At 48.2% G+C, this 14312-nt stretch overlaps 1 protein-coding gene across 9 annotated transcripts in view; it reads left to right on the top strand.

Annotated features, from left to right (window-relative positions):
- The window catches only part of LOC139347143 (5'-AMP-activated protein kinase subunit gamma-1-like), a 37365-nt gene extending 25601 nt beyond the window's left edge, over positions 1-11764 (top strand). For 2 of the 9 annotated variants that reach the window (XM_070986623.1, XM_070986628.1), the window contains 13 exons: positions 1037-1085; positions 3810-3916; positions 5126-5207; positions 5481-5539; positions 6116-6161; positions 6287-6341; positions 6891-7017; positions 7311-7476; positions 7565-7602; positions 7700-7846; positions 7979-8072; positions 8420-8956; positions 9035-11764. In XM_070986623.1, the coding sequence (XP_070842724.1) occupies positions 1037-1085; positions 3810-3916; positions 5126-5207; positions 5481-5539; positions 6116-6161; positions 6287-6341; positions 6891-7017; positions 7311-7476; positions 7565-7602; positions 7700-7846; positions 7979-8072; positions 8420-8956; positions 9035-9318 (1791 nt within the window). In that variant the 3' untranslated portion in view covers positions 9319-11764. Of the gene's footprint in view, positions 1-1036; positions 1086-3809; positions 3917-5125; positions 5208-5480; positions 5540-6115; positions 6162-6286; positions 6342-6890; positions 7018-7310; positions 7477-7564; positions 7603-7699; positions 7847-7978; positions 8073-8419 lie in introns of all 9 variants that reach the window. The other 7 variants (XR_011603306.1, XM_070986622.1, XM_070986626.1 and 4 more) reach the window with 7 other exon arrangements.
- Positions 11765-14312: the final 2548 nt, after the last annotated feature.

Below are 14312 nucleotides of genomic sequence, written 5' to 3'. Positions count from 1 at the left end.
AGCGGGATCGGCTGGCGACCTTCTTACTGTGAGGCACGCGCACTACCTGCTGCACCACCGTGCCGCCCACAGGTTTTAGATCAGATCAATTCAATTCAATTCAATTTTATTTGTATAGCGCCAAATCACAACAGAAGTTGTCTCAGGACACTTTCCATACAGAGCTGCTACAGACGAGCTCTTTATCTACAGAGACCCAACAATCTGCAAAGATCTGAAAGTCGACTTGACTGATTTTAACTTGAAAAACACCAAACAGGATGTTCCTGCAGCGTCTGCCTGATGATTGGACGTCAGACACTCTGAAGCTCTGAAGGTTTCATTTGTCTCTCTCTGTCTGTCTGTCTGTCTGTCTGTCTGTCTGTCTGTCTGTCTGTCTGTCTGTCTCTCTATCTATCTCTCTCTCTCTGTGTCTGTCTGTGTCTCCGTCTCTGTCTGTCTCTGTCTGTCTGTCTGTCTGTCTGTCTGTCTGTCTGTCTCTCTATCTATCTCTCTCTCTCTGTGTCTGTCTGTGTCTCTGTCTGTCTGTCTGTCTGTCTGTCTTTTTCTCTCTCTCTGTGTCTGTCTGTGTCTCCGTCTCTGTCTGTCTGTCTGTCTGTCTGTCTGTCTGTCTGTCTGTCTCTCTGTCTGTCTCTCTCTCTCTGTGTCTGTCTGTGTCTCTGTCTGTCTGTCTCTCTGTCTGTCTCTCTCTCTCTCTCTCTGTGTCTGTCTGTGTCTCTGTCTGTCTGTCTGTCTGTCTGTCTGTCTGTCTGTCTGTCTGTCTGCTGATGTTCTGTTCATGAAGAGCCAAGAGGTCCAGAGCGACGGCAGTGTCCACATACTTTTGGCCATGAAGTGTTTTTGTCTGTGTTCAGTCATGGTGTGATTTATTTTCAGCCTCAAATACAGTTTTAGGATGATTTTATATTTGAATGCAAGAAGAATGTTTGACATGTAGAGGACGTCCTATGCCGTCCTTCATCTGTCACACACGTGGATTTCAAACTGTGGGTTGGTGGAGTCTGACTTACGGTGTTTGTGGTGTTGTTGTCGGCAGGTGGAAGTTGCAGACGGCATGTCGGAGCAGCCGGACCCCGACGATGCCGGTAAGACTCTAAACTGTGATTTCCTCAAAGAGCTGCTCACTGAAGTGCAGTGTCTGCTGGGACTATGTCCAGCGGCGGATGAATCCATGTTTGGTGCTGTGTGTTTGTGGAAGCAGGACGGTGTGTGTGAGTCAGAGTAAACTACAGTGTGTGTGTTCATAGTGATGAAGGCCAAGTGAAGAAGATCTATCAGGCTGTAACACTGAACCGTTAGCCGTTAGCATTTGCTGCCGGCTCGAGTCTGAACATAAGTCGTGATGACAGGAAGAAAAATGTCCGCCTGCCACGTCTGTAACACTGAGCGTCGCTGCAGGAGCTACAATGACAGGAAACTGGAGCCGATCAGCTGATTTGTGTTTTGTTCGTCATGGATGGATGAAGCGTCACCAGGCCTCGGAGCTTTGCTTTCTACATGTGCTGAAGAAGGATTCGAAGCAGCTCAGTGACGACCGTCAGCAGCTGAAGCTGTACAAACGTCTCTGGCGGAGGAGGTCTGGCTCACACGGTGTCCAGGTGTCACGTCAGTGAGTGTGTACAGCATGCCGACACCTGAACACAACATGACACTGACCACAGAGAGGGAGTGCTGAAAGAGACAGGCCTCTAATTACTGATTACACGTCTGTTCTGAGCCTGAAAGCATGAAAAGGCACGTTATTCAGCAGAACTCTGGAAAATGAAAATAATGCAGGTAATACAGTAAGAAAGACATCAGCTGATACTGTTAACAAGGCAGACACTTCACCAATTCACAGGAACAGAGCGGACACACTGTAAACTTTACGGACACAGAGGAGCGGGAACAGAGCGGACACACTGTAAACTTTACGGACACAGAGGAGCGGGAACAGAGCGGACACACTGTAAACTTTACGGACACAGAGGAGCGGGAACAGAGCGGACACACTGTAAACTTTACGGACACAGAGGAGCGGGAACAGAGCGGACACACTGTAAACTTTACGGACACAGAGGAGCGGGAACAGAGCGGACACACTGTAAACTTTACGGACACAGAGGAGCGGAGCGACTTCCTGTCTGAAGTCTGTCCTGTGATGATGTGGAGGTTTTAAAATGTGTTAAATGAAAGATTTGTCCTGAAGTGGAGATGCAGAGTCAACAACAGAAAAACAGAACATGCTGATCATCTCACACACACACACACACACACACACACACACACACACACACACACACACACACACACACACGCACTGGCCGTTTTTCAATATGCGTTCTTCTCTGTTCTTGTGTTCTTGAGAAACGTCATCAGTCTGAGTCCAAGTACGGTTCCAATTGTCAAGTCCGCATCTCGACAAGTACGCTCAAATACCCGGATGTGTTCTTGCCCCTCCCACTTTATCGAGGATGCATCGGATGGTGACTTGTGCGGACTTGGGGCAACCACGTATCCCAGAATGCATTTCGTCGCAACGATGCCGGAGGAGAGGACTCACAACTATAAGTTACAAGTTTCAAAATACTGCTGTTTTAGTAGTACGGAATGTGGTTTTAAGATTATTTTATGTGAGAAAGTGGACGTTAAAACTTAAAATCTGTGGTCGATTCATCACAATAGCGCGTTTAAAATTTGCTCCAAAGTTTTCGGAGATGTGTCGTCCTGCTAACGTCATCAAGTACGCTGCTGTCCCAATTGCAGAGTGACGGTCCTGCGTCCTCCCGTCCTGGAGAGACTGTACTCCCAAGTCGAACTTGCTAAGTCCGAACTGCCAAGTTCGTAAGTCCGAACTTGGCGTACTTTGTATTGAGAAACGGCTACTCTCTCTCTCTCTCTCTCTCTATGAGTTATTCCTGGACAGAGAAGGACAGACAGATGAGGACTCTGACCTTCATCAGTTGGATGGTCTAAAAACAGACTGAGATCAGAATCCAGCAGCTACAGGAAATGAATGAGAATGCAAGGGATTATGGGTAACAAGACAGGTACGCCTCCTCACAGTGTGACCTGTTTGTCCTCTGTCCTCAGTTCACTTCAAACACGGACACTTGGGGCCTGAAACATTGACTTAATTGTAGCATCATGATTAGCATTATTGATTAGCATTATTGATATGTTTGATCTGACTTTTTGAAAAACTGCTGTCAGTCGGTGAAAAGACTCAAATGTTAAACTTCTGGAGGACATCTGCACCCATTTATATACATTGTCTTCATGACTAGGACATCGTAGCTGCTACAGGAGACGTTGCCAAACGGAATTTCATTGTACGCCTTGCAATGACAATAAAGTTTCTTCTTCTTCTTCCTGCTCCCAGAATGCTTTGCAGCATGATGGAGGGGGCACACTTGGCAGATGCTGAGCAACCAGCTGTCAGGTGCTCTGTTGTCATGGCAACAGACAGTTTAGAGACGGGATCGACTGATCTGTGTGCAGAGATTAGGCGATGAGCAACACCCACTCACACTTTGTCACAGGAGGCACACACTGTTGAAAGACGTCGAGGTGGTCTCATGTCCACGTGAACCACGTCAGGTCTTTAAGGCTGGACGCAATCCTGTTGGACCAGCAGCTCCTGCAGGCAGCAGTGCATTTTGGGTTGTTTGTTAATGTTGCTAAGCTAGCTGGTTTCCTCTTCAGTGTTTAAGTGAGGACACCTCAGTGTCTTCACAGACCTTTACTGCAGAGAGTGATGAAGAGGAGGATGATGATGATGACGATGAAGAGGAGGATGATGATCACATGTCTCCTGTGTGTCTGTGCAGCTGAGCAGTCAGAGAGGGACATCTACATGCGCTTCATGAAGTGTCACAAGTGCTACGACATCATCCCCACCAGCTCCAAACTGGTGGTGTTTGACACCACGCTGCAGGTGAGACACACGGACAGACAGAGACAGACAGAGAGAGACACACAGACAGAGAGAGACACACAGAGACATGCAGACAGACAGACAGACAGACAGACAGAGAGAGACACGCAGGGAGACAGACAAAGAGACAGACAGACAGAGAGAGAGAGACAGACACAGACCAGACATCCTGTGTCTGTCAATGTCTTTGATTGTCCCTGATGATGTTTATTTGACAGACACATCTTTCATATATGACATCATCAACCAGCACAGACTGACTGAAGCTCTGAAGACCTGAACCTGCTGTACACCAGTACACCTGTACACCAGTACACCTGTACACCAGTACACCTGTACACCTGTACACACTGTACACACTGTACACCTGCACACCTGTACACCAGTACACCTGTACACCTGTACACGCTGTACACCAGTACACCTGTACACACTGTACACACTGTACACCTGTACACGCTGTACACCTGTACACACTGTACACACTGTACACCTGTACACGCTGTACACCTGTACACACTGTACACCTGCACACCTGTACACCTGTACACCAGTACACTTGTACACGCTATACACACTGTACACACTGTACACACTGTACACGCTATACACCTGTACACCAGTACACCTGTACACACTGTACACACTGTACACGCTGCACACTGTACACACTGTACACCTGTACACCTGTACACACTGTACACCTGTACACGCTATACACACTGTACACCAGTACACACTGTACACGCTGTACACCTGGACACACTGTACACCAGTACACCTGTACACACTGTCCACGCTGTACACACTGTACACCTGTACACACTGTCCACGCTGTACACACTGTACACCTGTACACACTGCACACACTGTACACACTGTACACCTGTACACACTGCACACACTGTACACACTGTCCACGCTGTACACACTGTACACCTGTACACACTGCACACACTGTACACACTGTCCACGCTGTACACACTGTCCACGCTGTACACACTGTACACCTGTACTTGTACTAACACATGAAAGTTTAAATAGTGTGTTGTTCTTGTTTACTTTGTCCAGATATTTAAGAAAGTTTTTCTTATAAAATGGCTCATAAGTGACACAGATTATTATTATTATTATTGTTGTTGTTTTGTTGTTGTTATTGTTATTATTATTATCTTCATCATCATTAATGTTTTCATGTTTGTGGTTCAGGTGAAGAAAGCGTTCTTTGCTCTGGTGGCAAATGGAGTGAGAGCTGCTCCACTGTGGGAGAGCAAGAAGCAGAGCTTTGTGGGTAAGACTGAGTGTGTGTGTGTGTCTGTGTGTGCGTGCGTGCGTGTGTGCGTGCGTGCGTGCGTGCGTGCGTGTGTGCGTGTGTGCGTGTGTGCGCCTGCCTGCCTGCCTCATCTTCTCCTCAGGCCGATATAATATTCACACAGACTTAGAGAACATGTCTATATTTAGCATTAACACACACACGCAGACGCACACGCAGACACGCACACACAGACACACACACACACAGACACACACGTCATCAGTCTCTCTCTGTTTTTCTGTTTTTCAGGAATGTTGACGATCACAGACTTCATCAACATCCTGACCAGATACTACAAATCTCCCATGGTAACACACACACACACACACACACACACACTTAAGGGGACATCACCTGAGCTGACATGTCCCGCTCTGTGAGGTCACAGAAGACATTCTTCTGTCCTGCTGACTATGAAGCTACAGCCAGTTAGCTTAGCTTAGCTAGCCTGGCACAAAAATGCACCAATCAGCAGAGCTCACTGATGGACGCGCTCCATCTGATTGTTACCCTGCACGAACTTCCTGGAGTCTCTGCTGGTTGCCTGGCAACTGCCCAGAGCCAATCAGCAGTCTGACACATGAGCTCCTGTCGAATCTTGTCAGTGAAGTGTGGAGCTGCTGGTTGGTGGACGGAGCCGCGCTAGCTGTTCCCCCCGTTTCCAGTCTTTATGCTAAGCTAAGCTAATCACCTGAGTGCTCTGAACTGTTCCTTTGATCGTCGTAAATCACACCTGTGATGTCAGAGCTCATGGATCGCTCACACCTGCCACGGAGCCGCCAGACACTCTTTCTGTCCCTCCAACAGACCCATAGTTATAGTTTCACTGTCGGGCTGCAGGTGTGTGTCCAGGTGTGAGTCTGAAGCCTGTCTGTCTCCGTCAGGTCCAGATCTACGAGCTGGAGGAGCATAAGATCGAGACGTGGAGAGGTAACAGCTGTGTGTGTGTGTGTGTGTGTGTGTGTGTGTGTGTGTGTGTGTGTGTGTGTGTGTGTGTGTGTGCAGTACAATCAGATAAGAACGTGAATAAAAACCTGCTGCGTCCATGTTGACAGAACTGTACCTGCAGGAGACCTTCAAGCCTCTGGTCCACATCTCACCTGATGCCAGGTACAAGTGTGTGTGTGTGTGTGTGTGTGTGTGTGTGTGTGTGTGTGTGTGTGTGTGTGTGTGTGTGTACGTGTGTGTGTGTGTGTTAGAGAGTCAGAATCACTGAATCATTTATTACTTCATGAAAATAGACTGAGGAGACAAAGAGAGAAGAAGGAAAGAAAGAAGAGAAGAGACAAACAGAACTGAATGAACGTTTGAGTATGAACTCTTTTCTTCCTCTCTCCTCCCTCCCCTCTATCTCGCTCCTCTCCTCCCTTCTCTCCCTCCTCTCTCTCTCCTCCCTCTCTCTCCTTTCTCCTCCTCCCCTCTCCTCTCTCTCCCCTCTACTCTCCCTCCTCTCTCTCCCCTCCTCTCTCTCCCCTCCTCTCTCTCCCCTCTTCTCTCCCCTCTCCTTTCTCTCTCTCCTCTGTCTTTCTCCCCCCCTCCTCTCTCTCCTCCCTCCTCTCTCCCCCGCCTCCTCTCCTTCTTCTCTCTCCTCTCTCCTCACCCCCCCCCGTCTCTCCTCTCTCTCCCCCCTCTCCTCTCTCTCCTCACTCCCCCCCCCAGTGTATTCGAGGCGGTGTACTCGTTGATAAAGAATAAGATCCATCGTCTTCCCGTCATTGACCCGGTCAGTGGGAACGCTCTCTACATCCTGACTCACAAGAGGATCCTGAAGTTCCTGCAGCTGTTTGTGAGTCCAGCAGGTCTTCAGAAGGACAGTCGTGACATGTTTCATGAGTCATACAGGTGTCGCTGCGTCACCTGTTGTTACCTGGTTGTATAAACACTGCTGCTGTGTCCCAGCTCCACACTGCACAGTTCCTGTGTGGACTTCCTGTTTGTAGTACATTGTGTTTTTGTACTTGCTATAGACAGAAAGCGTGCAGTGGTGCCTCCTGGTGGACAGATGGCTGACTGCAGCAGTGTTGATTGACAGGACTGAACGAGTGAAGCACTGCCTGTGTGTGCGCGTGTGTGTCTCAGGTGTGTGAGATGCCCATGCCGGCCTTCATGAAGCAGACTCTGGAGGAGCTGGCCGTGGGGACGTACGCCAACATCGCCTACATCCACCCTGACACGCCGCTCATCACCGCGCTGTCCGTCTTCACGCACCGCCGTGTCTCCGCGCTGCCCGTCGTCGACCACAATGGTAACCTTCGCCGTTGACACGCTTAAAGTCTGATTTGGTGTCCGCGGACGGTCGGCGTGAAAGCTGCTCTCTGCTTGTCTGTCTGCAGGTAAAGTGGTGGACATCTACTCCAAGTTTGACGTGATCGTGAGTAACCCTGCGTCCTGCTGATGTTGTCTTCATGAGTCGTGGTGGCGGTCTGAGGCGGCAGAGTAAAGCGTGTGAGTGTGATCTGTGTGTGCAGAACCTGGCAGCAGAGAAGACGTACAACAACCTGGACGTGACGGTGACGCAGGCGCTCAGACACAGGTCGCAGTACTTCGAAGGAGTCATGAAGTGCAACAAGCTGGAAACGCTGGAGACCATCGTGGACCGCATCGTGAAGGCCGAGGTGACGCGCACGTGCACACGCATGAGACAAATACACTGACTGAAGGTCTTATGTCTCGTTCTTCCTGCACATCCACAGACGTTATAATGTGTGTGTGCGTGTATGTGTGTGCGTGTGTGCGTGCGTGTGCAGGTTCACAGGCTGGTTGTCGTTGACGAAGAGTCTCGTATCATCGGCATCGTCTCTCTGTCTGACATCCTGCAGGCGCTGGTCCTGACCCCCGCAGGTACACACACACACACACACACACACACACACACACACACACACACACAGTATGAGGGAGTCACAGAGGACCAGCCGCTGGCTGTGTGTGTGTGTGTGTGTGTGTGTGTGTGTGTGTGTGTGTGTGTGTGTGTGTGTGTGTGTGTGTGTGTGTGTGTGTGTTGATGGATCCTCTGTCTTTAGTGGAATCAGTGACTTTTTTTATTGTTTATTGTTTTAGTTGAACAAAAACAACAAGTTTATATGAAGACACTGTCTGTCTGTCTGTCTCTGTCTCTGTCTCTGTCTCTGTCTCCGTCTGTCTGTCTGTCTGTCTGTCTGTCTGTCTGTCTGTCTGTCTGTCTCCAGGTCTGGGGAGGAAGGAGTCTCTCCCCTCTCAGCTGACAAGTTTGGACTCAGGAGATCCAGAGACAGCATCTAAACCAGGACTAATTCAGGAAACCGACCAGGACCAAGGACTGGAGCCTGAGGCAGAGACAGAGACAGAGAGTAAACCTGAAGCAGATCAAGACCAGGACCAGGAACTGGAGCCTAATGAAGAGACAAAGAGTAAAGCTGAAAAAGATAAAGTCCAGGACCAGGATCAGGACCATGAACTGGAGCCTAGAACAGAGACAGAGACAGGAAGTATGTCTGAACCAGATCAGGACCAGGAACTGGATACAGAAGCAGAGACAGGCCAGCAGAGGGAGACAGAGGGAGAAGGAGACAGTGAGGTGAGGCAGACAGAGAGTGAGACAGTTGGACAAATAACAGAAAGTGAGACAGGTGGACAGACAACAGAGGGACAGGCAGAGCATGAGACAGGTGGACAGATGGCAGAGGGACATACAGAAAGTGAGACAGGTGGGCAGACAGCAGAGAGACAGACAGAGAGTGAGACAGGTGCACAGACAGCTGAGAGACAGACAGAAAGTGAGACAGGTGGACAGACAGCTGAGAGACAGACAGAGAGTGAGACAGGTGCACAGACAGCTGAGAGACAGACAGAGAGTGAGACGGGTGGACAGACAGCTGAAAGAGAGACAGAGGAGGAGGACAAACAGACAGACGCTGAGAGACAGACGGAAGGGGAGACAGCAGTGACAGAGACAGATGGAGGAGTGGACGGAGAAGAGGAGGAGGCGGGTGAAGGACAGAGGGAGGAGGAGGAGGAGGAGACTTGTGAAGGAGGTGATGAGGAAGAGAAGGAGGCAGGAGCAGGGGAGGGGACAGGTGAAGGAGGGGAGGAGGGGGAAGCGGAGTGATGTCACCACCCGGTGTCTCTCTGGACTTCGTTGCGACTCGCCACGCTCGAGTCGAGCCGCTCACCACAGAAGAAGAGGGACAGGATGAGGCGGGGTCAAGAACGAGCTGATGTGTGATTGCCCCAGGAGGCTCTGACAGTCTGCTTTTCATTGGCTGTTGGTTGGAGGGTGAAGGGTCGCTGCAGGGCTGTGATTGGACAGGTGCTCTGGAGGTGGGAGGGACAGGTGGGTGACTGACACGCGCTGGAGCCCGTCTCTGAGAGGATGGTTTATTGTTTAATGTTATCACAGGAAATGATCTTTAATGCCTTTGTTGTGAAGGAGTTTCATGGACGTGAAGAGTGGCATTGAAAGCTCGAGCTGGACTTTGAGTCATTTATCTGCTAATGCTAACGCCACATTTCTGTCTCCAACTGCTGAAAGAGGACAAACACGGGGGGCTTTTATTGTGAAGCAGCCACAGGAAATGTAACACCTGACTGATGTCGATGTGATGAGACCGAGCTGTGCTGTGAACGCGCATCACCTGTGCAGCTGCAGTGACCAGCAGCGACCAGCAGATGTCACCAAGTCAGCCAGGAAGACGTCTGAAGGATGGCTAACAGATGAAAAGACGTCTGATTTAACACCCAGTCAGAGGGTTTCTGTGCTGAACAAGGAGCCATGAAACCCAATCAGAATCATCCTGTTCAGATCAAATATAAAGATTTTAGAATCAAATTATGGAACAAATATTACTTATTTTTCAAATGATCTCTTTCATTTGAATCACCGCAGTGAGTATTGACCAACATGCCCCCACAATGACCCCTCTGTGATGTCATAAAGGGGCGTGTCCATCATGGTGCCAGTTTCTGATTGGTTGAGAGAGTTTTAGATCAATAAATCATCAATAGTTTTTATTCCAGATATCACTGAAACGCTATTTATCTGCTGTACCTGAGCTCACAATGAGTGTCATAGAGAAATATTACTGCTCATGTAAAGATTGTACTGTGTGTGTATCGTTTTATAGATACATGAACAAAAAATCAAGTCTGTTTTGTTATTTTGGTGTAAAATTTTAAATGAATCTGTACAAAAATAGATTTTATTGTTAAATTAATGTATTTATAGTTTCTAGCTGTGTTCAGGGGTGGATTTTCCAGAGATTTTGTAATTCACAGTAAGACCACCGGGGGCGCTCACTCCGAACAGTTTGGACCATCAATGGACGTCTTTCTCTCGCTAATAAGTCAAATTTAATGTCACTGGGAGACTGAACCCGAGAGCTCTTATTCAACGTCGCCTCTTCAAAATGTTTTCTCCAGAGCGTCTTTAGGGATTCTGGGAAATGTAGGCTAGTATCTTAACAAGCTCATGGTAACAAGATCAAACAACAGGGAGGAGGGTGGAGCAGGAAGTGGTCGGTGTCCCACGTCACCACGTCAACACAACACACAGTACAGCTCACCCACACTGGATACACAGTTCAACAAACACCACTTCAGAGCTCAGCGCATCCCATAATTCAACACGACCTGCTGCTCCACACCAGGCCAGCTGCTAGCGGAAATGAGTCAGCTCAGATGACGTTAGCTTCTCTGACAGGCTAATGTCAGTGTTACTTTGTCCAGCAGGCTAATGTCAATGTTAGCTTCCCCTACAGGCTAATGTTGATGTTAGCGTCTCCTACAGGCTAATGTCGTTGTTAGCTTCCCCTACAGGCTAATGTCGGTGTTAGCTTCCCCTACAGGCTAATGTTGATGTTAGCTTCCCCTACAGGCTAATGTCGGTGTTAGCTTCCCCTACAGGCTAATGTTGATGTTAGCTTCCCCTACAGGCTAATGTCGGTGTTAGCTTCCCCTACAGGCTAATGACAGTGTTAGCTTCCCTACAGACTAATGACAGTGTTAGCTTCCCCTACAGGCTAATGTTGATGTTAGTTTCTCCTACAGGCTAATGTCGTTGTTAGCTTGTCTGACAGGCTAATGTCGGTGTTAGCTTGTCTGACAGGCTAATGTCGGTGTTAGCTTGTCTGACAGGCTAATGACAGTGTTAGCTTCCCTTACTGGCTAATGTCAGTGTTAGCTTCCCCTACAGGCTAATGACAGTGTTAGCTTCCCTTACAGGCTAATGTCAGTGTTAGCTTCCCTTACAGGCTAATGTCAGTGTTAGCTTCCCCTACAGGCTAATGTCAGTGTTAGCTTCCCCTACAGGCTAATGTCAGTGTCAGCGACAGGTCACTGTCAGCAGCAAAAACCAAACTTAAACAGAACAGAAGCTTTTTCTCCGGCTGGCTGTCGATGTTTCCAAACTGAACCGTGTGAACTTCACATCGTCTGCTTCCATCAGGTGACAGAAAAGGTGTTACAGAGTCTCTCTGCCTGTATTTCTATACGTATTGTATCTGTTGCTGTTGATGAACAATGAATAAAACATCTTGATTTTTTCCTTTGAAAACGTCATGTTTGACTTTTACTTTCCTGTCGACTCTCCAGTCGACTGGTTTTAAAAATCAGTTTTTCTTGTGAGGGGAAGCCTGTCTGTGGTTGACACTGATGAACAGTCCCTGAACTGCACAGTACACATGACGTGTATTAGTTTCATCTGAATTGACAGAACATGTGTATCTGCAGTTACTGGCCACTTTTACACTCTGTGTATTTTCCAAGTTCACAGAATAAGTTCAAAGAAAGAAAAAGATCAGAAGACACTGATTTATTTACAGGAACGTCAGAAAGAACATCTTCACACGAGTTTCCTGTTGCCTCCCTTTTCATTCCCTCAAACTGGAAGGGACTTCCTGTACATGTCCTTCAAAATAAAGGGAGGATATAAACTGACGATTACCCCTCATGGTAGACTCATGATGGGACTGTTCTGTGCTTCTTCGGGAGACCGCTTTTATTCTGAAGGGCGTCACCAGGAAGTGTGCCTGTTGTTCCTGACCTAAAACGTTGATGACGGAAGTTTTATTTTATTATTCTGATTATTTATCTGTCAGTCGACACGAGCTGAGGATTAAAGTCCAAGAGCCACGAAGACAGAAGGAAGATACGAGAAAGAGATGAAGATACAGGTTAGAAGAATGAACACACACACACACACACACACACACACACACAGTCGGTGTGTTTTCCCGGAGTTTCTTTGACTTTCTGGAGTCCGGTATTAAAGAGCGAGCAGACCGGGACTTCCTCGTCCTCAGTGTTTATTGCCGTCTGTCCTTTACAACACACTGACACGACGTTAGCGTGACGGATTTACTGTCCCTCTCACTAACTCCTCGTTTTGTCTGTTAGACTGTATGTCAGAAAAATACACACCTGCTGTGACGTCCTCAGGTGTTTCCTGGTCTCTGAGCCGTCACACTGCAGAGCAGCTGCAGTTAACGAGACGAACAAGCGTGTGTGCGAAGTCTGAAGGCTCTTCACTGGATTTAAACCAGAGTTTGATGTCATGATGGATAGAAATCTACATGTTTTTATTGAACTGATGTCAAATAAAATAAAATTCAGTGTTTCATGTTATCTGATGACCTGAACACATCACTGTTCTTTTCTTGATCTGCTGAGGCTGAGCCACTTGATCCAAATCCTGGTTCAAGGTTCAACCTTCAGCTTTATTGCCATCGTACAGTACAGGAGATGCAGCTGTAGTTTTCAGGGTATAATGCTGTTTCAAGCTCATCTATGGTATTGAATTCCACCATATTAGTGGCATTAAAAAGATTTCAGGTTCATATCACACTTCATGTCCGTCAGGACTCAATGTGGAACATGTGGAATCTGGTCTATCGTGGAGTTCATGAACAGTGTCTTCAGTGGGATGCACGGCAGCAGGGTGTCGGAAAGCCATCAAAGAACTGGCTGAGTAGGCAGAGAAGGGCAGCTTCTGGCTGTGGTGAAGGAGGAAGCATAGGAGTTGGGGGCCGAATAACACCTCGGGCATCAGCGGGGGGTGGCAGGGAGTGATCCCTGCCATCGCTCCGCCACTAGGAGATGTACTGGGGTTAAAGGAGTGAAATATCCATGACTGGTGGTCCCCAGCTGATGACCCGTTCATGCCCAGAGAGGTGTTCAGGTGTACACCCTTGCATAAAAGGCACCGGTGGAGGTGCATCAGACAGTAATGCCCAGCAGGTTGACCATCAACCTGTATCTTCATAAGACTGATGACTGCACCATCGTCAATGTGCACATTTGTGTCCAGGCCACCACCAGAACTGTAGGAATAATTAAGACCACAAACAATCACAATGAAATGCTAATGATCTCACTGGGTGCTGATCACTGATCACAAGCCCCTGCTACCCTTCATGAAGACTAAAGACCTAGACAATATCCCACAAGGTGCCAGAGGTTGCTGATGAAACTCAGCACTTTAATGCAGACTGTGTACACACCAGGACAGACATTAGCAGCGACTGATCCTCTGTCCATAGGCTGCACATGTCGACTCAGTCCTGATCCACATCCCAGCTACAACACAGAGGACACAAGAGATCAGAGACCACGCAGCCACAGACCTCCAGCTCCAGGTAGTGAGGCAGCTCATCCAGTCAGGATGGCCAGACTGGATGAGCTGGAGACAGTCAGGGACTTGCTCAGGGTGAGAGGAGAGTTTACAGAGGTTGATGGTTTAGTGGTCAGAGGTGATCGCTTTGTGATTCCCACCTCTGTGAGAGCAGAGATAACAGAAAGGATTCATGATGGCCAATAAGAGTCAATGAAATGCAGAGAGAGAGAGAGAGAGTCAGCCAGTTGTTAACTGTTCAGGAGAAGAGATTCAGTACAAGTGAAGTGTTAAAGTTACGAGAATGCTGTGAGAATCTACCTATGACGGGGAGGAGTTATCAATGGAATTTCTGATAGTAATGGTAGTAATGTATTTCTTTGTGTTGACTATGTGCCAAGCAGTGCATTACAAACAGACGACACCTGTCTGGAACATCCATCCATCCATTAACTATACCGCCTATCCCTTTCGGGGTTGTGGGGGGCTGGAGCCTA

This window comes from Chaetodon trifascialis, chromosome 18 (assembly GCF_039877785.1).
Source record: "Chaetodon trifascialis isolate fChaTrf1 chromosome 18, fChaTrf1.hap1, whole genome shotgun sequence".
NCBI lineage: Eukaryota > Metazoa > Chordata > Actinopteri > Chaetodontiformes > Chaetodontidae > Chaetodon > Chaetodon trifascialis.
This window is presented reverse-complemented; position numbering and strand designations above follow the sequence as displayed.